General features: G+C 42.8%; 2 protein-coding genes across 3 annotated transcripts in view; one reads left to right on the forward strand and one right to left on the reverse strand.

Moving 5' to 3' along the window:
- The window catches only part of Ndf (Nucleosome-destabilizing factor), a 51709-nt gene that overhangs the window by 1454 nt on the left and 23457 nt on the right, over positions 1-26798 (forward strand). Inside the window, exons 5-7 of the mRNA XM_076785381.1 lie at positions 106-207; positions 322-513; positions 1316-1489. Of these exons, the coding sequence (XP_076641496.1) occupies positions 106-207; positions 322-513; positions 1316-1489 (468 nt within the window). The remainder of the gene's footprint in view (positions 1-105; positions 208-321; positions 514-1315; positions 1490-26798) is intronic.
- Positions 12901-18981, reverse strand: LOC143352682 (uncharacterized). 2 transcript variants are annotated; one of them, XM_076785368.1, is made up of 4 exons: positions 17979-18981; positions 15773-17873; positions 15334-15616; positions 12901-14673 (listed from the first exon to the last, which is right to left on the reverse strand). In XM_076785368.1, exons 2-4 carry the CDS (start codon positions 17578-17580, stop codon positions 14017-14019), a joined length of 2748 nt encoding a protein of 915 aa, XP_076641483.1. In that variant the 5' UTR covers positions 17581-17873; positions 17979-18981; the 3' UTR covers positions 12901-14016. The 2 variants fall into 2 exon arrangements, with proteins under 2 accessions (XP_076641483.1, XP_076641484.1); XM_076785369.1 differs by having other exon boundaries at positions 15773-18981.

Below are 26798 nucleotides of genomic sequence, written 5' to 3' on the forward strand. Positions count from 1 at the left end.
ATCTTCTGTTTTACTTGTATCGTAGCACATAAATAAATTTCTAAGCTCATGATTTTTAAGTAAATTATAATAAATTTTACTATGCAGTAATGTTATTTGCTTTAGGTGTTTGAGGATGGTTTAGATCCTGACTCCTTATTTGACAGACTTAAGGAAGAGAGTATGTCTAAGGAGAAGAGCGTAGTAAAGACCCCTAAGCCTCGTAAGGTTAGGTTCATATTATAAATCACAATTTTGTCATTGTTGTTTACAATGGTAAACTAGATTAATCGTATGCAGCTATATGGACGGTACAAAGTAATTATGAAATTGTTGATTCAGGAGACACCAAAAGCTAAGAGACTAGACACCAGTGCAAGCGATGCTCGCCGTCCAGCCAAAAAACAGCGCAGAGAATCAAGTACAAGTAACAGTAATAGAGTAGGCAGCATCAGCCCGGCAATGAACCATTCAACACCACTTAGAAAATCAGGATCGTCGCTTCTTAATAGGCCTGCAAATATTGCCAGACCTGTAAGTACATTTTAAATATTATTTAATTATTTTAGTAGATAGAATAATCTATTTTTTTTTATCAGTATTGTACAATAAAAAATAAAGCAATACCATTTGTACCACCATATAATATTTTTTGTTATTGTAATACTTTTTTGTCCCGAGTTAACTTTGTTCTTTCTACTAGAAAATATATTAGTTAATTTTTGTTCGTAAAGAAAAATTTTTTTCTCTTTCCGTATGAGCAAATAAATAGCATCACATTCTCCTGGATTTTTTTCTGTTGTAAAATTACAATTTTTCTGTTATAACTTCTAATATGTTATGACTATTATCATGTGCATGAACATAGCTGCAGATCTTGGTGATATAAAAACAGTAATTAAAGTACTCACCCTTTAGTTTTGTCATAATCTTATTGGGATTAATTTAAAACTACATATTTAAACACTATTTTCTTTTAAATTAATTGCGATTTAATAGTACAAATTATTTGATGTATATTCAATATATTTTTTTTATATGACCTCATTTTTTTCTATGAATAATATATTCTCAATTTTTGAAATGTTTCTACAATATTTAATGAAAAAAGTGCAATCTCATTTTTTTTAGTCTATTGAAAAGTTTTACCGTTTCATGTGCATCAAAAATATAACATAGTCTGGACATATATATTTTATTTTCTCACGTCCATGTCAATTTTATTTTATCGCTATTAAACGTTGCATTTTTTTTTTAATTCACAATTGATAATTTTTCAAATATATTTGATTTATCAGAGGATGTACCGTTAATATCTTGCTACCTTGCACGACAGGTGACACCGCCTTTAGACGTGGAAACGTTGTCGCAAACCCTTAAAGAGAAAAACATCCTTCCGTCAACCTTGAAATTTGGTTTCCTCGGTTTGGGTATCATGGGTAGCGGCATCGTAAAAAACCTGATCAACAGTGGGCACAGCGTAATTGTGTGGAATCGGACGCAAGAGAAGGTATGTACGACTCTTTTCCTTATAACTTGATACAACGATTAACAATAATCACATGCAACTGCAACATATACTGGCAGTATCGTAAAGAACACTGCCGTGTATTCGTAACTCTAGAGAAAGCAAGATTTACCATTAATCCCGTGTAAATAACACTACTCAATTTTTACATAATTCTCTTGACATAGTTGAATATAAAAATCATTAAAACTGGAGCGGTAATAATTTATTTAAATTATCCGTGCCGGTTATATTTCACTCAATTTTTTAATGGGCACAGGAACAGTGACTGATTATAATTACCCATGAAAGAGATACAAATAAAAATGGAGACTTCAGTATAAAATATTTTACACGAAGGTGGCGCAACTAGCTTCATTATCATCTTGCTGTTGCACTGTCAGCAAGTGCAACGCGTCTCGTTTCATCAATTTCGTCCTCGTTAAACGACGTTAACGATGCGCGCTGGCTTCTTCCTTCGTTTTTTAAATTATCCTTTCGAATGCATCTAGGGTGGGGTGAATGAAAGGCAGATTGGTAAACAAACCCATTTATTAACTGTAATTGTTGTCCTGTAAATTGAGCATATATTCAAACGTGTTCTCTCGGAAATGATAATCGAACGCGGGAAAAATGCAGATCGTTTGAAAACGGCAGGGCCGTGCGCGGCCATTTGAATTGTAAAATCATTCAACGACTCGAACGTCTCGCGAGATGCGTATCTGTTAGGAGTTTCGGGACCTTTTCTTCCGAGTATCCGTGGCATAGAAAGTCGTTCATATGTTCACGAATTTCGGATCCGCACGCAGGAACGGAAATAGAAAGAGTGCTTACATATACAGAGGGAACGTTTGAATTTGCATTAACAATGGGGACATTATTTCTACAAAAAATAAAATTGTACAGAAAGGGCCAAAAGTGAAATCACAAGGGACATTCTCCTATTTTTTCACAATTCATTTCCTGTAAATTAAATCGCGACTTAAACAAATTCTATTTTATTCTATATAAACGCGAATCCACTTTTGATCCACCCTGTACATGTCGGTGGCTCATTATTGGTGGAACGGTCGATAGGGGACGATTCTTCATGAAATAATGAGTCGAAAGTTTACAATGTAGCATCCTCGCACAAGGGTGTGTTTTCGAGAAAATTTAGTTTGAATATTCATAAAGCCCGCGAACAATCATACTGTAATGATTTATTTGGTCGTGTAGCACTTTTTGGAAGGTAGAGTTTCTCGAAAACAGTATCCCGTTATTCAGAATTATACTCTCGATTTTTGACTCATTTTTCCATGAATCATTCCTGTGAGTGTACCATTAATGATGAGCCACCCTGTATACGCAGTCGCTCGCGGAAGAGCTTGGTCAAGCCACTGTGATAATGAAGCGCTTTTCTTAAGACGGATCTAGCCATTTTATTTTACCTAGCATACATTTATTTTTTGCTCGCTTCGTCGGTAGATATATTGTTTAACTTTGACGTACATATGTGTTTAATCAATTTTACTCTGTATATAAAATTTTGTTTGTTGCGCTAGACTGGTATAGACGGCAGATTTTATACTTTTATAATAAACGCGATACAGTGTAGTACAATAAAATGTACAGATTGATGAAGGGTTGATATTATTTAACATTTAAACAACATTTTTTGCGAGGTTCTGCTTGATGGAAAATTTAAATCTGCATGAACCTTCACGGTCTATGGTATTGAACATCGGTTTGAACACTTATATTTTTTGCAGCAATTGTTGCTGCGATTTAACCATTGTTTATTTGAGCACTTGATATGTGAACAACGCAGTGATTAGTTTTAGAACAAATCGCAGATAAATCGTTGTAGTTAATTGTAATTTGACTTATTTTAGAGTTATGTTTTCGTTTAAATAATTAGTCGACTAATTGATTAAAGGCGAGCTTTTTCCTATCCATGTGGCTCATGCAGATTCGCGAGCGACCGTATTCTTAAATTTTCATGTGAGCCGCATACGAAGCGGGCTCAAAATCATGAGATTCCATAGACCAACGCGAATATTTTACCGTAGAATCTATCGGAAAAGTTTCAAACCTTCTTCAATTGCTAATCGAAAGTTCCATTAGCACTGTACAATATTAAATATGCGCCATTTCAGTGGACTTCCCACCGCCATTTTAATGGAGGATTCTGCGCCATTTTGTCGTCATAGCCACATACGAATTTGTTCCTCGTTGACACTACGGAGCTTCAAAATTAACTAAATTTAACAAGCCTATATTTATACAGATTTTAATTACACCGAAGTAATTTTCCACAAAAGCATTTCTATAATTTCAACAGTTGTAAAATAAATAATTCAGAGTCCGCCATTTTAACGGGCCCAATGATCCTAGTGTAATGTACTGTAACTAGGAGAACTAAAAAGAGTTTAAAACTTCTCCGACAATCTCTTATAGCTAACTAAAATTTCTCTAAAACGCTACGCGCGTTCACAGCCTGGAATCCTCCGCGTTAGGGTCCTTAGGGTGTCCCGGGACCGTCAGGCGGGGCTTGAAATGATTTCAAAAATAATTGTTAGATCAAGACTCCGATTAAAACAGTTATGAAGAACCTTCGTTCTGAAAAACAATTTTTGAGCCTTATGAAACTTCGGCCCTTATCACTGAACCTACTTGGGCACTTTCGACTCTTCCGACCATTTCTAGCGTTGATAACAGTAGCAGAAAAAAAGATAGTTAAATCTGAAACCGGTTATTTGAGCCGTTGGCGTTAGGTTCAGTGTTGAGGAGAGTTTTTTTTTTTTTTAAACAATATCGATTCTCAAGCCCTGCCCTTAGAGGGAATAGAGTAGTATGACTATGGAAAGCAATATTCGAAATGCCGCGATTAAAGGTACAGGCACATTACTATCACGTAAGCTCACGCACTATCACTACCTCGTTCGTTGCATTAGGTTCGCGCAAAATGGGGAATGTAATGAATGTGTGAAGTATGATGGGGAAGTTAGATGTGGGAAATGTTATGCGATTGATTGGACACCTCGTTCATTGAAAAAACTTGATCTTGGTACACACAGAGGGAATAATAAAACAAGAGAAAAAAAAATAATAGAAATGTGTTAGTAATGTGTTTTTACCTATACATTGAATTATTATTTCCTCTGTGTGTAATAGCATGCGAGCTCGCGTGATCTGATAGTGATGTGTCTGTGTACCTTAATCGACACTTATGGCCTAGAGGAACTTTAGATCAAACCGACAAAAATTGTTATACGGTTCGAGTAGTAGTCTAACGTAACAAAATATAGTGCACGCGCGTCGCTGTTGATAATAGGGGCGACAAGTTTTGCCATATTCCGAGCGTGTTGTAGCTCTACCCTTGCTCGCTCGCCAGCTAACTCATTTACCTAACAACGGTAACGAGCGTTTAACGGTAACGATTAATCCCGCGGTCCGATTCGAGGATCGAAACCCTTGGACAGCATTATCAGTGAACAAACGCTTCGAGCTACCGGCCTGGCTCATTGTTTCCCAACAGAGACCCTGAAGAAGTCTACAGGGTCGTTAGAATCTCGATTCCTAATTATTATAGCTCGTTTAGTTTCAATTTGTCGTTTTATTAGGTTCTTACATGAATGCGTTCGATCGTTAGTGTAATCAATCGGATTTTATGCATTTATGGGAAATACGAGCGGATGTAATTGAAAACGGTGAAAATATTAGAAGAATTTAAAAATACCGTTATATTATTTTCAACCTATTAAACATATTAAGAAAGAAAATAAAATTTCTATTTCACTCCAGTTTGTTGCAATTCAGGCAGAAAATTTCTATATTTACGTAAAGATTCGCTGTCTAGTAATAGTTTGTGGATTTTATGCATTTATGGCAAAAATGAAGAGCAAAAGAACACCGTTCTGTTGATTTCAACTTATTAAAACTATTAACAGAGAAAACACATTTGTGTTGGTTGGTATCTGTCTCTCAGAATTGATCAAGGCAATTTTTATGTTGCATACAGATTCGCAGTCTAGTAATAAATATGTTATAATTTTGAGTGACGCCTTTTTCGTAAAAAATTAGTGAACGAATTCGTTCATTCGAGCACATATTATGAATAAAATTGTGCTAAACCTAACTAAATGCGCTCTTGTCATTTTTACAATGCAATACAGAGTCATGATAGAGTTTAGCACTCATAGTTGATAATAGTGTACCAGAAAAGGCTGTTTAACAACTGAAATATTGTTAAGGTTGTTACGAGCCACAAAAATTGGAAAACTATGGGCGAGGCTGTTATCCCTCAGCGCAATTCACGGTTCAAAATGGACGCTTTTGATAATTTCATGGCAGCCATTGTTAGATTCCTTCAAATTCTTGCATGTCAATTTTTCTTCACACATTTTTGAATTGTTCCTCGAGATCAACGTTAATGCATAGTTAATGATTTAAACTGGCTGCTAGAAAAGTGGTGTTTAGTTACTTTTATAACCCTGGGTCTAAATAGACCCAAGTCGCGTCCTCCTAAGGTTTTTCAGACGATTTTTTCACATTTTCTGGTTTTGTTTCACATTGGATGATGCTTATCAATTATTGCCGTAATGTCTTCTGCCGCCCTTTGATATTCTTGTAACAAATTGACTTGTTTTACGTTATAAAACGGTGGAAGAAAATTTATATTACAATAAGGAACAGTATTCGATAATTAGGTAATTGAGATAATTCGATTACTGTGCCGCTCATTTGCCAAATCCATTAACTCCAGAAAATAAACAGCGGAGAAAATCAATGAAATAGTATAAATTAATTTTTGAAATTCTGTTTACTTCTGTCTTTCAGAAGCATCAAAAAGTTTTCATACTTTTGTTATTCATTAGTAGACCGCGCATGTTTTATGCATTTATTTAGAAACATAAACTTAGAAATATTGTTCCATTCTCTTCTATTCATTAAAATTATCAAAAGAAGAAACACAATTTTTATTGTGTTCCAGTTAATGGCAATTGACTCAGAAAATTTAGAAGGGAATTTAGTTTCAGAATTTCAGACTTAGAAATCACCCAAGCGTTTTAGCAGTAAAATGCATAAAAACCCAAACAGCTCAAATTGGAGTATCCGGTGACGTCTCCGTCATTTTGAGTGCCACTGTGTCATTTGAGCGAGGACTTTGCAATTTCGACTTGACATTGACTCCGACGTCAGTGAAATTCGACGAAAAGGTCGTGCGGTCAGTTCAGGAACGCTTACACATTCTATTAAACGTCCTCGCTCTCCTCTAATTTCCGAAACTATTAAAAAAGCTAACAGCTAGATAAAAACGATATTTAAGGAAAAATAATGTCTAACCGAGGCTCTCCAACTCGCGCTAAAAGCTCGGCGGTCCCGATCGATAATACAAATTCGAGTTCCGAATGTAAAGCAGCAACTTCCATTCGAACAGTATCATAACACGACCGTGTCAAATTTCAAATTGAAACATCGATCCAATGGACTACTTAAGAATATAACCGCAGCCAGAATCTAACATCACAGAAACGTTTCGAACTATCGATTGCCGGTGGCTTGTGCAGAGCGAAACCACGTTGGCTTCAACGGTGAATATCATAAATTAAACCGTCGTCCTTGTGCGCGTACAAGTTCGCGAGGTATACTTGGAACTAACGATAGGGCACGGTAGCAAACACACTACGGGAATTATAAGAAGTTTGTTTTGCTGGTTCGAGCTTGTATAGCGTCTTCAGCTTTTTAAGAATAGCAGGTCTGGTCTGGAATGTAGGGTCTCGCTTATTATCGTTGTGATAACATTTGTTGACCTAAACGTTACTTTCGTTAGGTACCTCCAGATCTTCGGTAATGCGGATAGGGATACAACGAGTATACTAGATTAAATGCAGCGTGGAGAGGAAAGGAAAACTCTTTTTGCTCACTTGGGGTTGGAGATTTTTCAGCACTGGTCTTCCAAAATTGATTCAACAAGAAATTTACTAGCCATACTCAAATAAATAAATGTGGTCTCAGATTCAACATGGAAAGATAGCTAACGCAACGGGATCATAAAAAGAGATCTTTGCCAGTTTCGGTCTTCCTGGTCTATCTTGAGCCGGTATTTTCAAAATTGGCTCAACTGGGAATTTTGCATGCAAAATTAAAACTTTTCTCGATGATCCAAAAAGATTTGGGGACTACTTCCGCTAGCTTCAGTTTCCCCGATTTCTCTTGAGCACAATATTTAATGTCAATAAATCTCACAAGCAAAATTAAAATTTTTCTTTATGGTCCCAAGGGGTTAGCTACCTTGCTACGTCGTGATTCTCAGGAACGTCGTTGTAGAAAACGCGGCGGAATCATAAAAAGAGACTACCTTTCTTAGTGGTCTTCTGGTCCAATCTGAGCCCAGTATTTTCAAAATTGACTCAACAGGGAATTTTACAGTAGAGATTCAAACTTTTCTTGATGGTTCCAAGGGATTAGCTATCTCCCTACGTCGTCATTAGCAGGAACATAGCAAAATGGTAATCGCAGTGAGATCATAAAAAGAGACTACTTCCACTACTTCTGGTCTTCCCAGAAGAACCTAGGCCCAGAGCTGTCTCCAGCAATGAATTTTCCGAAATGTGTTTTGCAACCTAGATCTTTCTTCATGGTCTCATACCGCTACCTATCTCTCCATGTCGTCATTCTTGAGAATAACAACGACATAAGAAATGCATTAGGAGCATGATAAAAAACTATTTTCATCATTTCGCATTAATTCCAGCCCAGAGCTTCAGCATTTGAGCTCTTGTTTTCAAAATTGATTGAACTGGGAAGCTAACTTGCTGCTTCTACACAGGGTTAGCTCTCACTATCGCCATATTTGGTCACGGATTCGTTCACCAATTTCTCTACAGTGATGTCTCTATATATGTCGCCAAGGCCTGGATGATAAAGGTCACGGAATTATCCCCACTACCGCGGGGTGTGCCTCGTGAGGGGCAGCGAGGCCTCGGACGCCGAGGAGTGTAAACATAACACGGCTCAGATATGTCTCCTGGACGATATAAGACGCTGGCAAGACCCGTGTTGTTGACACATATCGAGAGTTCACTGTTTTTAGTTTTGTTCAGTTTGCTACGTCGTATCTTCATCTCCAAGTATACGCGAAAGCCTAAACGCTCGATCCTCGACTATCTTTTATTTATCGCTGGGATCTGTACTCGTTGGATCGGCGCTCTGGATCGAAGAAATTCGCGCAAACCAGACTCGATGGCGGGGGTCGTCCATTCGGCAAGCGACTGGCCCATGTTCCGCGGCAAGCGTTCTCGCGTACTCGTTTCGAGGGATGATAAAAGTTTATCTCTACGAAGCCGATCCAAAAATAACGCCAACGACGCTGCACACATCAAACTGCGTACACACTGGGAACCTGGCACTCGATCGTCTTTCGATAATAGATAATGATCCTCGATGCTTAGGCAAAATAATTGAATCCTTTGCACTCGATGCTATTCAGACTCCAGAATTCGAACTTTTATCCGGTCTTGAGTATTTTCGTGACATATGACTGGACTGCGTATTTTATGCAATTATAACAAAAATGAGTAGGTTCACGAGTACAGTTGAAGACGGTAAAAAGATTTCAAAAATTCGACAATGTCGATGTACTATTTTCAATGCATTAAAATTATTAATGAGGTAAACACATTTCTATTTGCATACACAGTGGACCATACGACTTGAATTTTTTTAAAGAATTTAGGACGATTAGTTTGCTGCATGACGTGAAAAATAAAATTTTGAAAAAATTGCAAGTGGTCGAAAAATTGCAGAGAGTATACAAGCTGTTTCTCACTACTTTCTTATATGGGCCTATATTAAAAATTTTAAAACCACGTTTTGCAGATCTGTGTAAATTATATACATTTCGACAATTTATTAAATATAACAACGATTTTGTATTGTAGGAATTGTTTTGAATTACGTCATAGCCATTTTTCGTGGTGTCTCGGAGGGAATGGTCGAGTATAAAGGGTTAGTATAGAGACGCTTTGTTAATTTGTTCGTAAAATGTTTGTAAGTAATTTTCGTGTCACGTTCACGTTTTTGTTACGGTGTTTGCTCGAAGCTCGAAACAAGATAGAAAATTGTATTTGCAAACATAGTTCCGGGTTCTTATCTAGATATCCTCCACGATCGAGACTGCCAGGTGCAGTCGAGCAAGTTTTATCATGCTATATCGCACCTAGCAACGAAGTGCACGCATCAATTTTTCCGAAACGATACCGTGTTCTTTTGGTAGAGATAAGTTCAGTTCACTTGTGAAACACAGAAACCGCTTTCCCACGTCGAGCTCATTATATCCAGCAGAATCAACAATTAATCCAAGTAGATGCACAGTGGTTCTCAAACAACAAATACAAATTCACTGTAATATTTTTTTTTCAAGAAAAAATTGCTCAACGTAGAACTCGAAGGGAAACAAGTGATCCGAATAGAAATTCCATGTTCGTAGCACGAAAAGAGATTTACCAAACTCTGAGAGAAATTGATTAGGACAAATTGCATTTCTGCAGAGTTCAGAAGTGTACGATTCAGGTGTGTACGCAGCTTTAGTCGGTTTCTGGCCGTGCAGCTCGTGATTGGTGGGGACGGGAGAAGAATGGGAGAAAGGAGGGAAATAGAACAGGAAAGAAAAGAAAATCTGAAACTGTCGGCGCGATACGACGCCGCTGCCGCGAATTCAAAGTTCCACGGATCGGGGAACGTAATTAGACGCGCGATTCTTCGCGCACGCGTCACGCTGCGTTGCTTTATAGGCTGTCGAGGATACAAGAAAATTTGCTCGTCACACTATCTCGTTCGACGACGAAAACACAATAATCAGGCTGCGGATTTCACCGGTTTTGGGTTTGAAAAATTTATTAGCGTGTCCTCCGACTGTTAATCCATCCAGAAAGCAACCCTCGTTCGTCCCTCGAGTCAGTTTGAAACATTTTTCGCTTATTCTGAATGAATGCTATGCGTTGTGTACATCCTCTTATATTAGGTGCACAAAATGCGAACAATCTTAGTTTAAAGTTATCACACTTCATATCGAAGGAAATTTGAAAATGAATTATTTATATTCCTATCGTATTGATTTTTTTTTTATAGCAAGGGATAGCAAGGGACAAATTAAATTGGATAAAATGAGGGATGAGGGTTAATTGAGCCGCCCGTTTGCCAAAAAACGATCAGCTCCATAAAATCGGAAATATAGAAAATTCATGAGATAGTGTACACTCGTTTTTAAAAGTTCTTTCGATTTCTTTCTCTCGCGATCAGCGATATTTAGTCTGGTTATTGGTAATATTAGTCGGATAGGTTAATTTTGAATAGAAAAAGTTAACCATCGATCAAGTGCTTTGGCAGTGAACTGTAAACATTTCAGAAAAGACGGTTAATCATTTTGGCTCACGAACAGCTCAATCATCTTTACAATCTTCAATTTTGGATTCCTGATGGATGACGAATTTTGATGATGGTTCAGAAGCCGGATTAAAATTTATAGACACTACTTATTTACTCTATACAGTCCGATGGACCGAGTCCATGCAGCAGAAGCTTTGAAAAAATAGACTTCGTCTAAAAAAAAAAAAATTGAAATTTCGCAAGGTCCGCGATCGAACAGCCACCAGCGTACGCTTGCACCTTCGACAGCGCTAGAAAGAAAATTGAGCCGGTGTGCACAGACACATACACACGCACGCACACCGAGAGACAATTACATAACTTTGGTTGATGTTTATACTATATTTAGCGTTCCCATCGCATGCGATTACAATCAAGAATAGCCGCTCGCAGTCGAAAAATAATTAGTCGCGACACGTAGAGACACCTGAGCTTGTTTGATATTGGTGTTCCTCGCGAACATTTATAACATATATATATATCGTACACACGTGTACAGAGTGTCTACGAAATCGTGGCACAAAAGCACGATCATTCTACTCGCAGAAATTAGTCGGAAAGAAAACGAATATAACATTCTTCGAAGCTGGAATTTTTGAGGCTACATTTTTCTGACAAAAATGATTTTGAAGTTCCGTTAGGTTCGCGTACATCAGTGTGCACAACGTGCTTAGTCACATGATGTTATATTGCGTTCGAAGAAGAAATTGACTTAATTCACTTAATTTCTGCTAAGTTGTAGCAGAATATTTAGAGAATTTGTAATTTTTCTATGAGAATAGTTTTCTTCGCGTTTTATATTTTTTTTCCATTTTGTCTCCAGAATCCGGACATTTTATGCGACATAGAATATTTTTCGTCCCATACGAGCTTTTTCATTTTATTCGTACGGAACAATGTAATTTATTAAACAGAGACTGTCAGAAATATAGACATTATTTTGAATTATAACATCCGCGGACCATTGAAACTGAACTTCCTCGAAAACGAGGGGGTTAAGCAGAGAATATGTTTCTTCTTCTCGACTAACTTTCCCCGGGCAGAATCGGCAAAAAGGGGTTGCACCACGATTTTTCAGAACCACCGGTGTACCTCGGCTCCACCATTTTCCGTCTCGTTTGAATCACAGAGAGATAAAGCGCCGCCAGATCGGCGCAGATAATGCAAAACGAACGAGCCGAGTCCTCCCTGTCGGATGAAAGTTTAAAGATTATCTGAGCGAGTTAAGCTATCGTCGGCCGGGACGGAACGGAACGAAACGGAACGGAACGCGAACGGTTGTCCGACCTCGAACCCGCTCGCGTTGCTCCGACTCGTTCCCGTTCCAACTACTACGAAACATAAGTCTCCATTTTTTTTTCTCTTTCGAACCGTCCAGAATCTTCCGGAAGAGTTTTGCAATACTTATCCAACAATAGCAGCGGCAGCTGTAGCATCGCGCAGACACACGCACACACTCGTTGAGGGTGAGGAGTGGGGGGAATCGTAGCGCACTCGATGGCTTAGGCTGTCTAAACGATAAATTGCGGAGTCATTATCGTACCTTCGCGACGCCGATTACCGCGATTAGAATATTCTTCTATTTAACTCCCGCCAATGGAGGCTCATCTCCACCGATCCCGGTTCTCGCGTTGCTGAATTTTCCCTCGCGAGAGAACTAGTTTTAGTGGTTTCGTTCGGTCAGCAATCCCTATCGTTCGATAAACAAGTTCGAAGCTAATCTCGGAAGACTAGGCGAACGAAGCGTGCGTCCTTTAGAAATTGAAAAGAAAAAAATGTTCTATCTTAGAATTGAATGCCGATCGAGATTCTCGGAACGATCTTCTGGGTCGACGATGCCGTGTTTCTCTGATCTTCGGATCAAAGACCGATCAAGATTCAGGTTCGACCGTATTCTCTTAGCTATGTAGATGATATCGTTGGACGTGGTGCGTTTAAGTACGGTTCCATGCTCGGGATGATGTGTCTCGACGTGTGTCTGTTTTTTTAAATAATTATATATATATATATATATATATATATTTCTATCGTTCGAACAGGTTCCATTTTTGCTAGACAGGAAACAGGTTTGAAAAAAAGCGTGTCTCTAGGCTGCGCGCCCGGAATTAGAGGATCTAAGCGTATCCCGAAGGTCGACAGCGTTCGTGAAAGAAAGCGCAGAAAGTTGGATTAAACGGAAAGCGACGGGACCACCGTTTGTTTTATGCTCGATAGATCTCGGTGGTCGGCGAGAGGTCGGGCATCGATCAGTCGGTTTTTGGTAAATAGTGTCTCGACGACGCGTGCGTTCGTCGGTTCCGGTTTTGTTTTCAGTCTTTCGCTTGCTCTTTCTCCCGTTTCACAATCAGGATCCGTTTTTTTCTCGCGTCCTTGAAAAATTGACAACTAGGCGGAAATCGCTGCTCGAGTTATTACCTTCGGCGACGTTGGCTCTCGTTATTTGGCAGTAACGCTACATCCTCTCGCTCATATTTCGCATCTCTCTCTCTCTCTCTCTCTCTCTCTCACTCATTCTACCGCAATCGGTAAAAGCTGTTGATCATCATGGATCTTTCGCGCGCGATCAGCTCGACGTTCGGTTTCGGATCTGAAGGTCGTTCGCACGCACTCTTTGTCGATGGAAACCATCCGATCATTGTGGATCTTCGCGTGTGATGAATACAACGGAGACTCGTTTTCAGGGGCTGCGGACAGGTTGCAAGGTCGTGTTTGATGATCGAGCAGAGAGGAGTCCTTGGAAACTGTCCGCGAATTTTTTTTGTCTGGTTTTCTGTCTCGGGGTCTCTCGTATGGGAGAATACACACACACTCGCGCGCGCGCGCACGGTTCGCCGGATGTCTTCGGCGACGTTCTCCTACAATCTCTCTTTCCTCGACACGTCCACACTTACCGGGTGTAGAGGCACTTCTGTGTTCACGCGTGTTTGGTTTCGCGCCTTGTCGATCCAGCTTGGCAGTACGAATCCTAGATCCACGATCGGTTTCGAGAACGAATTCGGAAACAGTTTCTCTCTCTTGTCCTTTAACAGTCTTCGAACTCTCTCTCTCTCTCAATCACGCGCACACACACACACACACACACACATACACACAGCCTTGATCATGATCGTCCACATCGTTTAGAGCTTGGTCTCGCGCGGTAGGTCCGGCATGCTTGTGCTAGGTGCGAGAAGATCGAGCGCTTCCGCGGGTTCCTTAGGCTGTCTTCCTGGTATCAGGTCGGTGCTCAGGCCCCTGAAGACAGGCTTGACGTGATCCGCGTCCCTGTAGACTGACAAAGCGCTGCCATCCTCGTCGATACTGTGCAGCATCAGAGGATGCGCGACCATCCCGTTCAACAAAGGTGGCGGCGGACCAGGGTCCTCGATGTAATTGATGTGGATCCCCTCGAGGATGTTTCCGCAACCATGCGGGCTCGCCGAGGACAATTCTGTCGGCGTATAGTACTCGCTGTTGACGTCCTCGAGGCTGGCGCCGTTCGCCAGGTCGATGATCTTCGCCTTGAAATACGTGTCCACTCTTACCGATGAAACTTCATCCTTCGCGTCGAACACCATCGAGTCGCTCTTGCCGCAGCTGCCGCTGCGACAGTTGTCGAAGTAGAAGCTCGGCAGGTTCTCCAGCACTTTGTTCAAGGTCTGCTGCTGGTACTTGTAGCTCTCCCGGAGGCGCAGCACCTGGTGCGCGCTGAACTTCCGGATCTTGTTCCGCTGGAAGACGTAGTTCTCGCGTACCCAGTTCAGCTGGCCGGTCGAATAGTCCCGCGCCTTTCTCACCTGTTGCCAGACAGAAACAACTACTCTTTCAACCGCTCCTCAAGATAGAATCTTTGAACAGGGTTAGTCTACTTTGTGGAGGATTCCGTGGCTCAGGAGACCGAGAGAGGGTTTAGTTAGGTCCTACTTGAAATCGTTGACGCCGATCTGTGAGATTCTGTAGTCTTTGTCAATTTGTCAGACAGGACTTTTGAATGTACTCTACTTGTTTCTTGCGTCGTTGGTCGTACGACAATGATGCTATCGCTGCGAGAAATGTTGGAACGTTCAATTAGAGAAGTGCTGTTCAGCAAACCTCACGGCGGGCATAGACGGGGGCAAAGTTACGGGATTAGTTGGCGACGCCATTTCTATTAGAGCGGACTGGGGGAAAAAGGTTTATCATTTGTCTCGTGCCGATGATCATTCTCGATATAATCTGCTGCCGATCGCTGTGTCACTGTCCTCTCAACCAATAATGACAATGCGTGTGACGGATACACGTTAACGTTGACCGGGAAAGATGTGGTTTCGTTCCACGCCGATATACGTTTATGTCCAGAGAAGTGAAACACGCTGTACCGGGCGACAGTTGAACAGCAATGAATTGGGATAGTAGTATTTTTAGTGCGTTAAGATCTTCCGAGATGCGAACGAACGTCTGAGAGATTATCGATTTACCTGATCGTAATACTGATCTCTGAGGGCCGTCAGATGGCTCGTGCCATAGTCCCTTATGTCCCTGATATGCCTCATCTGACCTTCATAGTTGTCGCGTATCCATTCGACCTGCTGGGCACAGTTCTCTTTGATCCGGTGCACTTGCTGCGTGTAGTTCTCGCGCAGCTTCTCCAGCTGCTGGCTCTTGTACTGCTCGATGCTATCCAGCATCTGGTAGATCTGTTTAGCCCGGGGTGTGGAGCCGACGTGCCTGCAGCACGAACACCAGTTTAGGCAGCCGCACCTGTAACGAGGAGAGGAAGAGTCCTATCATTGGTCGCTGTTCGATAAACGTTTGTTGCGAGACGCGTGACAAAGGAAACTTGCAATATTGAGTGCGACGTCGAGTTCAGCGAAAGAAAGAAAGAAAGATGGAAAAACGAATAGAGGATGCGCTTACCTGACAAGAATGTAGCGCAGCAGCTGTACCAGAAGCGTTAAGAGCAGAAAAGCGGTGGCGCACGCGGCGCCGACCAGGATGCTGAGGATCTTGATTTTGTTTAGCGTGATCGGATTCATCTGCAAACTAACATAGGTGGTCGCGTTGGCGATCGGATTGCCAGCGAAACACTTGTATTGTCCAACATCCTGCCTGAGCAACGTGGCGATGTACAAAGATCCATTCTCGAGGACGCGAACGCGACCATCGTCAACGAACGGCACGCTTTGTTCCCAGCCGTGTACCGGAGGATGTTCGACAAAAGCGTCGGGAAAAGCTGGATCTGGGTTCCAGTGGAGTACCTGGAGCTTCGGCGTGACCCACGTCAAGGACGGCGTGGGATTGCCGTTGAACTCGCACTCGAGCAGCACCGGGTGCAACAATAGGTGCTGCTGTTCGGCCGTCTTGTACGCGAGGACCGGTGCGGTGCAATTCAAGTAACGTAGCGTGTCGAACATGCCGGCGGCGGGGTCGAACTCGTCGTCGTCGCCGCAACGGAAACCGCTGCGGAACGCGGTCCGCAGATGTTCCTTGCTCTCGGCCCATTTGACGAACCAGAACATGCGACAGTCGCAGGCCCACGGGTTCCCGTGCAGCTGTAGCTCGGTCAGGTAGGACAGCTGCGCGACGTTCGCCGGAAGGAAGGTCAGATTGCTGTCACGCAGATCGATCTTGCGGATGGCGGGCGTGCGATCGAGAGCACGCCGCGAAATCTCGCGGAGCGGGCTGCCGCTGATCTCGAGGGTCTGCAGCTCGTCCAATCCTTTGAGGTCGTCGTTCCGGAGGATCTCTATCTTGGCGCCGGACAGCAATAACGTGTGCAGCTTCTTGACCGGTCGCCACACGCCGTCCGGAAGTACGGTGATCGGTAGATGCTTCAGGTTTAACCACCTTAGGTTCGACAGGCTGTGAAAAGTAGCGCCGGATAGACGGCTGATCGGATTGCCTTCGAGATCCAAACGTTGCAGTGACAATAGATCGTTGAATAAAACACGCGGTACCGTCTCTATCTCGTTGTTCGCCAGCTCCAGTATCTTGAGCTGCGTTAGCCCCGAGAACAAACGGGGTGGAAGTTTCGTGAGTCTGTTGCCGGACAGGTTCAGCTCCTGAAGCCGCTTGTTCGGCCTGAACGTGTGGTCCGGCAACGACACCAACAGATTGCTGGACAAATCCAGCCGGGCCAGCCCCTTCGACGGGGCAAACGTTTGATAGGGAAGCACCGACAGCCGATTACAAGACAGATCGACCACCTCGAGGCTGTCCAGGTTGTGGAACAACGATCGAGGGATTACGGTCAGCCGGTTGCCGGTGAGGTTCAGGTACTGAAGTTGGCGCAACGGATGGAAGACGTCCGACGGTAGTTCCGCCAGCCTATTGTCACCTAGGTTCAGCAGCTCGAGGAACGTTGTAGCGCGAAACACGCCCGGCTCGAGCCGCTCGATCCCGCTCGATATCCACACGAGGCTCTTCAACCACGTCGAAGATTCGAGAGCGGCCACCGGTATCGTGGCCGCTCGAACGTTTCTCAACGCGACGTTCTCCGCCTGCCGCGGCAAACCTAGCCCTAGGAAGCTTCGATCCTTGCATAATAAACTGATGCCGTTGTCCATGCACTCGCAACCCGTCGCACATTCCGCTGGCGACTCCGTGGACGTTGTCGATTCTAAGGAAGGCGGATGATACTGCGTGTCCGCGACGTAACCGCGTACCGTAATCAGCAGAACGATTAACCACCACCACGGATCCCACGCCGAAACCCGCTCCCTCATCCCTATGAGCTGTTACGCGACGATTTTCACGCATACAACCAACAACTCCCATGTCCTGACCACTGGTGATCCTCGCGAGCGATCCTAGATTGCAAGCTCTCTTCTTCCCTGATGTACCTCTTGACGATCCTCTCTGCTTCTTCTTCTTCTTCTTCACAATTTAGTCCTACACTTTCACTCGCACACACGGCTCGTCCTCGCGACCCAGCAGGGAACAGGCTACGTATCCTTGGACCGGTCGCGTCCTTTCGAATCCCGCATCACCACGTGGTTACCATCGGGAAACCGTGGCTCTACAAAACAGATCGATCGATTTTCCAGGGGAACAACAAAAAAGAAAAAAAGAAAAAGGAACACAGGGAGAGCAACACCCCTCTCCTCGGTTGCTATCTACCTACCGAGGATCAAAGCCGTGAGGCGCCGACACGGCGCGTTTCTGCGTGTATGTTCTACGGTCTCTATTATGCGTGGCTCTGTGTGTATGTGTCAGCGAGCGAGATATCGTATCCGTGTCTCTCGGACGCGCACAATGGCGAGAGACACACGATGTGTTTGTGTCTCTCCTCTGTCGTGTGGCTCTTTCCGTTGCCTCTGTCTCTTCGGTGTTTAACCGTTCGCGAGAAATCCGGCCCAGTGTCTTATGGACGTACCGAGGTTGCCGATGGTTTCTTCGCTGATGGCGGCGGCAGTGCTGCTGTGCCCGTGTCGAGCCGGTAACATAATTGTGCGCGCTCTAATGAACGACCGCGGTACAGAGTCCCGAAAACTAGTTTGGACGGGATGACGATGACAACGAGGACGACGGGAACGACGATCAGGATGTCTCTCTTCGTGGTTGAAACAAACGGGCTCAACGCACAGCAGCGGTGACGATCAAAAGCTACTAGCCGCGTGAATGAACAGAGGCCGCGCGCACATACGCTGGCCACGCATGTACGCCGAAGGATCACACACACACTCTCTCTCTCTCTCTCTCTCACGCATGCACACACAGGCACATACTCTCGCGCAAACTACGCCGACGGTGTACCACCAAAGGCCCGTGTTGCTGCCTCGCTTTTCGCGAATCCTCTCGGTGCCGTGTCTTATCTCGCGTTCCTCTTTCTCTTTTGTCCTTTACCGAGGTCTCCCTCTCTCTCTTTCTCTCTCTCTCCCTCTCCAGCGTTTCCTCTCTTTCTCGCGATCGTTTTCTTTCTGTCGCCCCCGTGCGTAGACTGTTCTGTCTGTGTGAGTGCCGCAGCGACCAGTAACGTTAGTCTCGTTCCGCGTGTCACATGACACACTCGGGCATCGCGACACGACCAGCGTCGTCCGTCGCGTGTCAAAGGCAAAAACTGACTGCGAGAGAGGAGCACGGCCGACTCTCGCCTCTCCTCGTGGTGCTGGCGAGCTGCGGCGATGCACGGAAACGCGGCAACGTCGCATCGAACACCGAGGGAGCCGCGCCGACGCAAAACGACGTCGTTGCTGACTGCCTGCCGCCTGCCTGTTTAGCCTGCCTTGCCTGCTGTCTTGCCTGCTGTCTGTTAGCATGCCGGCCTGCCTGCATGCTTGCCTAACTGGCTGCACCTCGCAACAGAACCGAAGCGAGAGGGGAGCTACGGACCATCGGACGCGCGGCGCACTCTTCGATGGAAACACGATTTTCATAGCTGAAATTCAATTTTTCCTGTCTCTTATTCTCAACAATTTTCGTACGCCGTCGAGTCTGACTCAAACGACAAGAACACGCATCTGCATAAAATTAACAATTCTGTCTTTACCCGTTTGCCCCCGCATTATAAACTTAGGCTAATAAAGTTTATGTCATAAATTATTGTATTGAAAATCCGTTTTAAATCCGAGGACACCCGGTATATTGTCCAGCAACCTTTCGGCACCCATTGCATTCTGCCGATCGGTCAAATCAGGATACCTAGGATCTTTACAATCGCGTTGTCCTGTCCATTGACTGCTTTTGTCATACGCCGAGCTTTGAGAGTCCCTTCCCCTCTCTCTCTCTCTCTCTCTCTCTCTCTCTCTCTCTCTCTCTATCCCAGAGCAGAGATACACGCGGACACCCGCACATCTACCGCAGGCACCTAATTATCCGTCCAATGCAGTTCGACTGTGTGCATCACTGCAGCCTGCGCTTCTTGCGCCGCTTCGTTTTATCGGTCTCGTTCGACTATTTCGTTATCTTGCGACGAGTAGGTGTGAGAAAGCTATGCCGGATCTGGGATCGCGATCCAGAGCGGATGCGAACGTCCGGGGATTCATACTCATTTCGAGAAAAAAAAAACGATAACCAGACTGCGAATTTTCATGAGAAATAAAAATGTTAACTGCAAGGTGCGGGAGCTGCATATACACGTATTTGTTTTCTTGAACATTTTAACGAGTTAACTATAGGCTTAACTAGGAGATTTAGTTTTAATCTAAACACTAGATCAACGCTAATCTGGCGTTAATACATTATTTACCGATGATTGCTGTGATTTATCTCGGTAAATTTTTCAGTGGCGTACAAATTTCGATGAGCAATTAATAAATGATCAAATACTTTCTTTAAAAATTGCTAGTTTAGAGAAAACTTTGAACCTTGGTTTTCCGATGCAGTATAATAATTCAGAAGTCTGCAGCAGGTTCCCGATGTGTGCAGTGTTAAAATCCGGTGCGAGGTATTTTCGTTATTTTCGGCGAGTATCCGATTCCGAGCTGTGATTTCCGCTGACAGCTGGCTACAGTTCCTAATTTAGTGTTCGACCGGAAACTGGCGGTTTCTTGCGCGGCGGGACCTTGGCAGAGTGACTCGTGTTTGAAGATTGATCGGAAACAAAGGTTTCCAAAGGTTTGCTGGCTATCGATTTAATACCGTGCTAGATGTAATTCGGATACTGTCTAAAATAAGAGCGGAGCTCTCGAGAGTGTATCTTTTTGCAGCGTATAATTATCTTGCAAATGCTGAATATTTCTATAGAAAACCGAAGAGTGCTGAAAAAGCAGCAAACTGTTTTCCCGGAATTTCCACGACTGTGATTTCGACATCCGGTTCTGTAAATGTCAATGAAAATTTCGCGAGAAAATAATTCGCAACGACTCCCGTGGTAGATCAATATTCTTGCCAACAGGGCTCGTATGTTTATAAAACATAGCAACCTTGATCTGAACTCGCGAGTCCACGTAAGTTCAGACTGATCGGATTCGGCGATCAAATGTTTAATGCGATAAAGCCTACTTTCGACTTATCGCGCTTTTCGACTATTATAAGACGTAATGCGGGCGATAGATGTATGATTACCGTGTGCCAAGGAAGGTTTATGTAATCTCCCGCGGTACAGATTCCACTAGGTGGAAAAAAAAATGATCGTGCGGCCTGTGACGTCGGCTGCGTTAGATGAAAGAGTGGGATACCTAAAAATAAATTATATATCGCAGTTGCAAGTCATTGATACGGGCTTAGAAACCCCTCCGGCGCTGAATGCCCGAGAGTCACACTCGATATTGAATTCATAACTTCCGAGCAATTCTGCTAGGCGGGCTCTCGCATGCGTGTCAATTGTTCCTGAGCGATTCTTTAAAAACAATTGCGCTAGTTGAACCATTTGTCAGGCTGCAGATCTTTGTACGTTCGCAGCGTTCGCAAATATTTAACAGTAAACTCGCTACCGCCGGTCAACTGACCTTTATACTTTGAACTTTACACTTTATGCCCTCGCCGCGTTTGCAAATTTTTAAATCGTTCCTCATATCTAGATAGGTGATGTTATGCATTTACGACAGACCCGTGTGTAATTTAAAATAGTAAACACGTTGGAAGAATTTAAAAATACTGTTGTATTATTTCCAACCTGTTAAACATAAGAAAGAAAATAAATTTCTATTTCGCTCGTGTGTTGCAGTTCGAGAAGAGACTTTTTATTTTCATTTTCAGAGTGAATGGTATCGATTGTACAAATGTACATTTCACAATGAACTGACAATTATACATCATCAGTGTTGAAATTGTAAGAACGAATTAACTGAAAATGATTTTTCTGAAATTGCTGTATTTACACATCTGTTCACTAGACTGCGGGTTTTTATGCGAAATAAAAATTGTCTGGATTGGTCGGGAATAATAAAACAATATCTTTAAATTCTTTAAATGTTTTTACTATTTTGCATTTGACATAAATCGCTCCTTATTGGGATTTTCAATTTTTATCGAAGAAGTGCACGAAGTTAATTATACACCTGTTCGTCGTATTCACTTTTTACCACTATGTCAATTCGAAAAAAGGAAAAAAATCAGATTCAGAAAATTAGAATAAATGCTGTCATCATTCCAATGCAATACACATCGCATTAAATGCTCCGTAGATTTAGTATTAACGTAGTCAGCTGTTTGAAAATCTACGTACACGTGTCAGGAGCAATTAGGATCCACCAGGAATGTTTAGAACGATTCGTTGCGTGAAATCGCAGACGTTGGGTAACAAACAAAACCGCGAATCCTCGAACGTGCCAGGAAACGGCGAGAGCCTTTTCCTCGTTGTTATTAATTAGGCGATTTTTATCCGACGTATTTCTGCCCTGGAAAGCAGCCGTGTTGGCAGTGTTGGCGGCTGTCACGGGCCTTTCGAATCTCGTTTCGCAAAAAGAGAGAGAGCGTTGCTGTTTGCAATTTGCTTTCGACTTCATATAGTCGGCTGCGCGCTTTTATTGGACGGAGCTCATTAGAGCCCAAGCTGCCATCGAATATAGACGGAATCGCACGCTCAAGGATAGATCGAGCCCGATTTCAGGGAATCGCCAGTCCCATCCATTATGCGAATTAAATAATCCCGCTCCGCGGTCGAGCGATGCAACGTTTCACTACAATCTCGATTCCTGACTGAGAGACCATCAAGCTTTAAATTTTTTGATCCGTCATTTTGGTCCATCAGCTTATGAGATTGTACCAAATTTAATTTCAGATCCAATTTCGAACTCTTCGTAACAAAAATTGTGAAAATTTCGAACAGAGTTTGCTAAATACCAATTTTACTCATTTATTCTCAATGGAAGAAAAATATTAATTTTCTTATTTTTATTTTGTAAACCATTGTCAGTGTCAAATAATCTATTCCAGTTACAACATCTTTGAAACCTCAAGAAACGTAATTTTATAATTGAACTTTACCTTTCTCTGTGCTAACACATCCATATTTTTATTTCTGTGATATTGTTTCGTTTATATTTTGAGGGAATTGGTTTTGTATTGAGCCATTTTTAATCTAAAATTTCGCAGGCTGGCCAGCGTATTAACCACGATTAAGCACTGAATGTTTAAACCCTGATAAGGAACAATCGCCGTAACGATCTGCTCTATTATTAAACGAGTTAAGTGTTTCGCAGATTCGATTATAAAATTTTACTTTGCCACGTTGCGTCCGATGAATTTTATTGAGGGACAGCTTTGTAGTTTCTTCCAATTTTAAGTGGAATACGAAATACCATCAACTCCGATGTAATTCTAGGGTAATCGGTCAGTTGACAAGTTTGTAAACAAACAAGCTGTTCTAATAAGCTGTAGTATAACTTGTGCCACTATCGTGGGAATATCATGCTGTTTCTGTTCAAAATTTCAAGCGAAATAAAATTTTCAAACAGATTCACGATATTTCAACTTCCTCACGACTTTCGTCTCAATTAGGTGAGTGTGTTGTTTACAAATCGAACAGAAACAGCTGTCAAAGTTGTACACGAATAGCGAGGGTGATAATTGATCTAGTATCTATAAACGATACCATTATCAATTATGCAAGCGAAAGAAAATTTTCAAACAAATTCGCTGTTCCGGAGCATTCATTGTAAGCAAGAAGAATCGTTTCTAGTACGAGTAGATTTATGATACCGGAACATGCTATTTTTGAGGACTTTTGGACTGACGCACCGAATCGAAGACATCAGGGCCCAAAGATTACTTTATTACTTGCCTATAATAAAACCTGTCTGAAACCCCGTTTTACTACTCACTCAGCTAACCTGTCGTAAAACCCTCGTATACAGCACAGCGTGCGACGAGACCGGTCAGCCCCTCGCAGGGATCCAAGCGTGCACCCTTGAACCTGGCATCGCACCAGACTCGGGCAAAATACCGTCGTACCACCCCCAACAATCCTGTTAGGTTTGCGGCAACGGCTAACGCCTTAGTCACCAGCCCAATAGTAGCTTTGGTATGAGTACACGGCAGCGGAAAAAGAGAGGAGATTTTTGCATCTATACACCTGCGTACACACAACGTAGTCAAGTCATCTTTGTATCAGTTTCGTAGGTCAAGTTCAATATTCACCCCGTGCACTATAATATCGAGTCAGACTCGGGATTTCGAACAGAATCCAATAAATACGCGTATTATTAATTTTCTTGAAGCCGGAATAAAATTCTATTTCGTTGTGTACGATATACAGAGTGTCCCAAAAATGTTGTACTTGAAAGCAGCGAATCCTACGGTGATTTGAAGCAACTTTTTCCTTTGCGAAAATGTTCGCCGCGGTTTCGTTAAGGAGTTATTAACGAAAAACGCGGACCAATCACAGCTCGGCTACAGCGGACGGATCCCGGCTCGGCCAATCTCAGCTTGATCTGTCGCCGAGTCGCAATCCGCTCGCTATAGCCGCGCTCTGATTGGTCCGTGTTTTTCGTTAATAACTCCTGAACAAAGCCGCGTAGAACATTTCCGCAAAGGAAATAATTGCTTCAAATGACCTCGGCAGTCACCCTTTTCAAGGAAGCACATTTTTGGAAGATCCTGTATAGCCTTTGGAGAATATACGTATAATAAACGTGTTTTCTTTTCCTTCTGGAAAATTATGAACGATGCGAAAATTCGCTAATAAAATAAATCGCAGCGAAAGGGGTGAAATACAGTCCGCTGAACTATCGGGAAAAGTGTATATTCTCTTCGGTCACGGTTTACTCGCGTGAAGTTAACTCGGCAAAAAATCCGATAGCAGCAGCTTTCCAATTTCAGAGTCGCAGGATCCCTCTAGGTTATTTAATCCAGACATTGCAAAATAAAGCATTCCGGCAATGTCGCGGTTCCGAGAACGCGTTTCGCGATATCGTAACAGAGTATCGTAACAGTACGACGATCGTAAATAACGCCGGTTGATTATATTTGCGAAGTTAGGATCGAAACACCTGACTCTCGTAATCTTGTTTGTCACGCGCTTCTCTCGCTCGCTCGCTCGCTTTCTCCCTCTTTCTCTCTGTACTGCTCGTTACGATTTGACTCGGCTCGGTTAGCATTAACGGTGTCCCGTTTTGAATTCAGTATACAATGTACCGTTGCCGGGTACACTGAATGATCGGGCCGCGTTTCGATCGGAACGACGATGCCCCGTTGCAACTCCCAACGGGCTGACCTTTGACGAAACGGTTGCAGTCGCACAATTTTTAATGCACCCGTCCTTTCCAAGACCCCGTAGCTCCGGGAAATGGAAACTTCGTTGCGCCATGAAACCGTCCGTCCTGGATCGATTCCACTTCAATTCTTCGTAAATTGGCGAAGCTTTCTTTTTCATTGGTTAATCTGGAAAATGGAGTCGTTCTTTGAAGCGGATACTGTTTTGTTCGGTTTTTAGTCTTCGTAGATTGTTTTCATGAAAGTCTGTGTGTTTACAGGTTGATTTAACAAGTAGAACTGTTCTCCGAGACCGTTCGAATTTGTATGCTTTCTTCCATGAAATTTTCCGTTTTTGCACATCCATTTAAAATGGCATTAACACTTTGAACGCCGAACTAGAAACCCCGAAAATTCCATAAAATCAAAGTAAGTTATTTAATGAAATAAACATTGACAAAAATTAAATGTACGATACTGAGTAGTCCTCCAACTTTCTTGTATGTTACAGATCCTAATAAAATTTGGTACAATGAATATATCGACGTAAAAATTCATTTTAAAACCTGCACAAATAATTCCGTCACCCACATATGAGATTGCTTTGATTGCTGAGAATGAAAGCTGAGATTGCTTTCTTCTGGCGTTCAAAGAGGAAACATAATTTTATTTAACTTCAGCCTCTTGCAACGGACAATTTTTATTTTGCATGAAACTCTGCAGTCTAATAAAAAGGCTGCAGAAGTGACTGACACGAGCGAAAACAGCTACAGAAGAGACATATTTTTGGGTAGCAATTTGGCAGACAATATATCAAAAAATATAAACAAAATTGATCAAATTTGAAGCTCCAGAAGCGTTCAAAATTTAAAATGAATATCGTTTTAACTTGAATTCCAATTTCCCCGTTTCCGTCATTGGTTAGTGATCTCGGAGACATTATTTCTGGAAACACAGCCGACAGTATTCCGTCTCTGAACCTGCCAATAAGCAAGAGCCCGTTGACAGCGCGATCGACGCTATCGTGCGTTTCAACGAGGATCTCCGGAGCAAATGCCATTAGTTTCGCCTGGAATCTTACAAACATCGTTTCTGTTATCGCGTAACATCGATCTAGAGCGTAACCACCGCCACCGTCGCCTCGGTTTTCATTCTGCGCGCAGCCCATTATTTCCTCAGCCACGAAAAACCGTTTCGAAAATCCGTGCCAGCAACGACGATAATCGGCCACTAATGGCCTGATTCGGTAGGGAAAGTCGCTCGCATAATTTTCGTTTTTCAAATCGACGTTACGAATTAATCCCGTCGTAGCACTTACAATTAATTGCGACTTCGTTTTAAGTGAAATTGCTTACTGGATGCATCAGTTTCCTGGGAGATGCAGCTAGTGTATTGTGAAACTTTGGATGTATTTTGCTCGTTTGTAAAGGAACAAGAGAATGCAGAAAGAGCTATGGATTAAAATATTACGAAAATATTGTGGGGAAGATTTTTCAAAAAATTCGAAGGTCAATTACGGTGTGTTACCAGGGTTCGTCTCGGTAACGATCATCAGTGTATCACATTATTTTCTTTATGGAAACACAAAATGGCGGTCGTCACACGTGCGACGGCTGGTAGCAAACATACGAATTAAATTCTGAAAAAGTAAAAGTTTAAAAAGAGGTAAAAAGCACGGCTAGAATCGCATATTAAAGTGCATTCGCGAGGTCGTCGAACGAGCCGAAAAAAGATGGCCGTCCGCCTGCCCGAGGAGTATAGCGGCGCTCATAGCGATTTTCTATAAAAACCGTGTGTCGACCTTGGTGGCGTATCAACAGCTTTTTACGCGGAAGAAAGCCGTGGGTATTCCTGTCCACGTAGCCGCAAT

The sequence above is a fragment of the Halictus rubicundus genome, chromosome 3, assembly GCF_050948215.1.
Source record: "Halictus rubicundus isolate RS-2024b chromosome 3, iyHalRubi1_principal, whole genome shotgun sequence".
NCBI classification, from domain to species: Eukaryota; Metazoa; Arthropoda; class Insecta; order Hymenoptera; family Halictidae; genus Halictus; species Halictus rubicundus.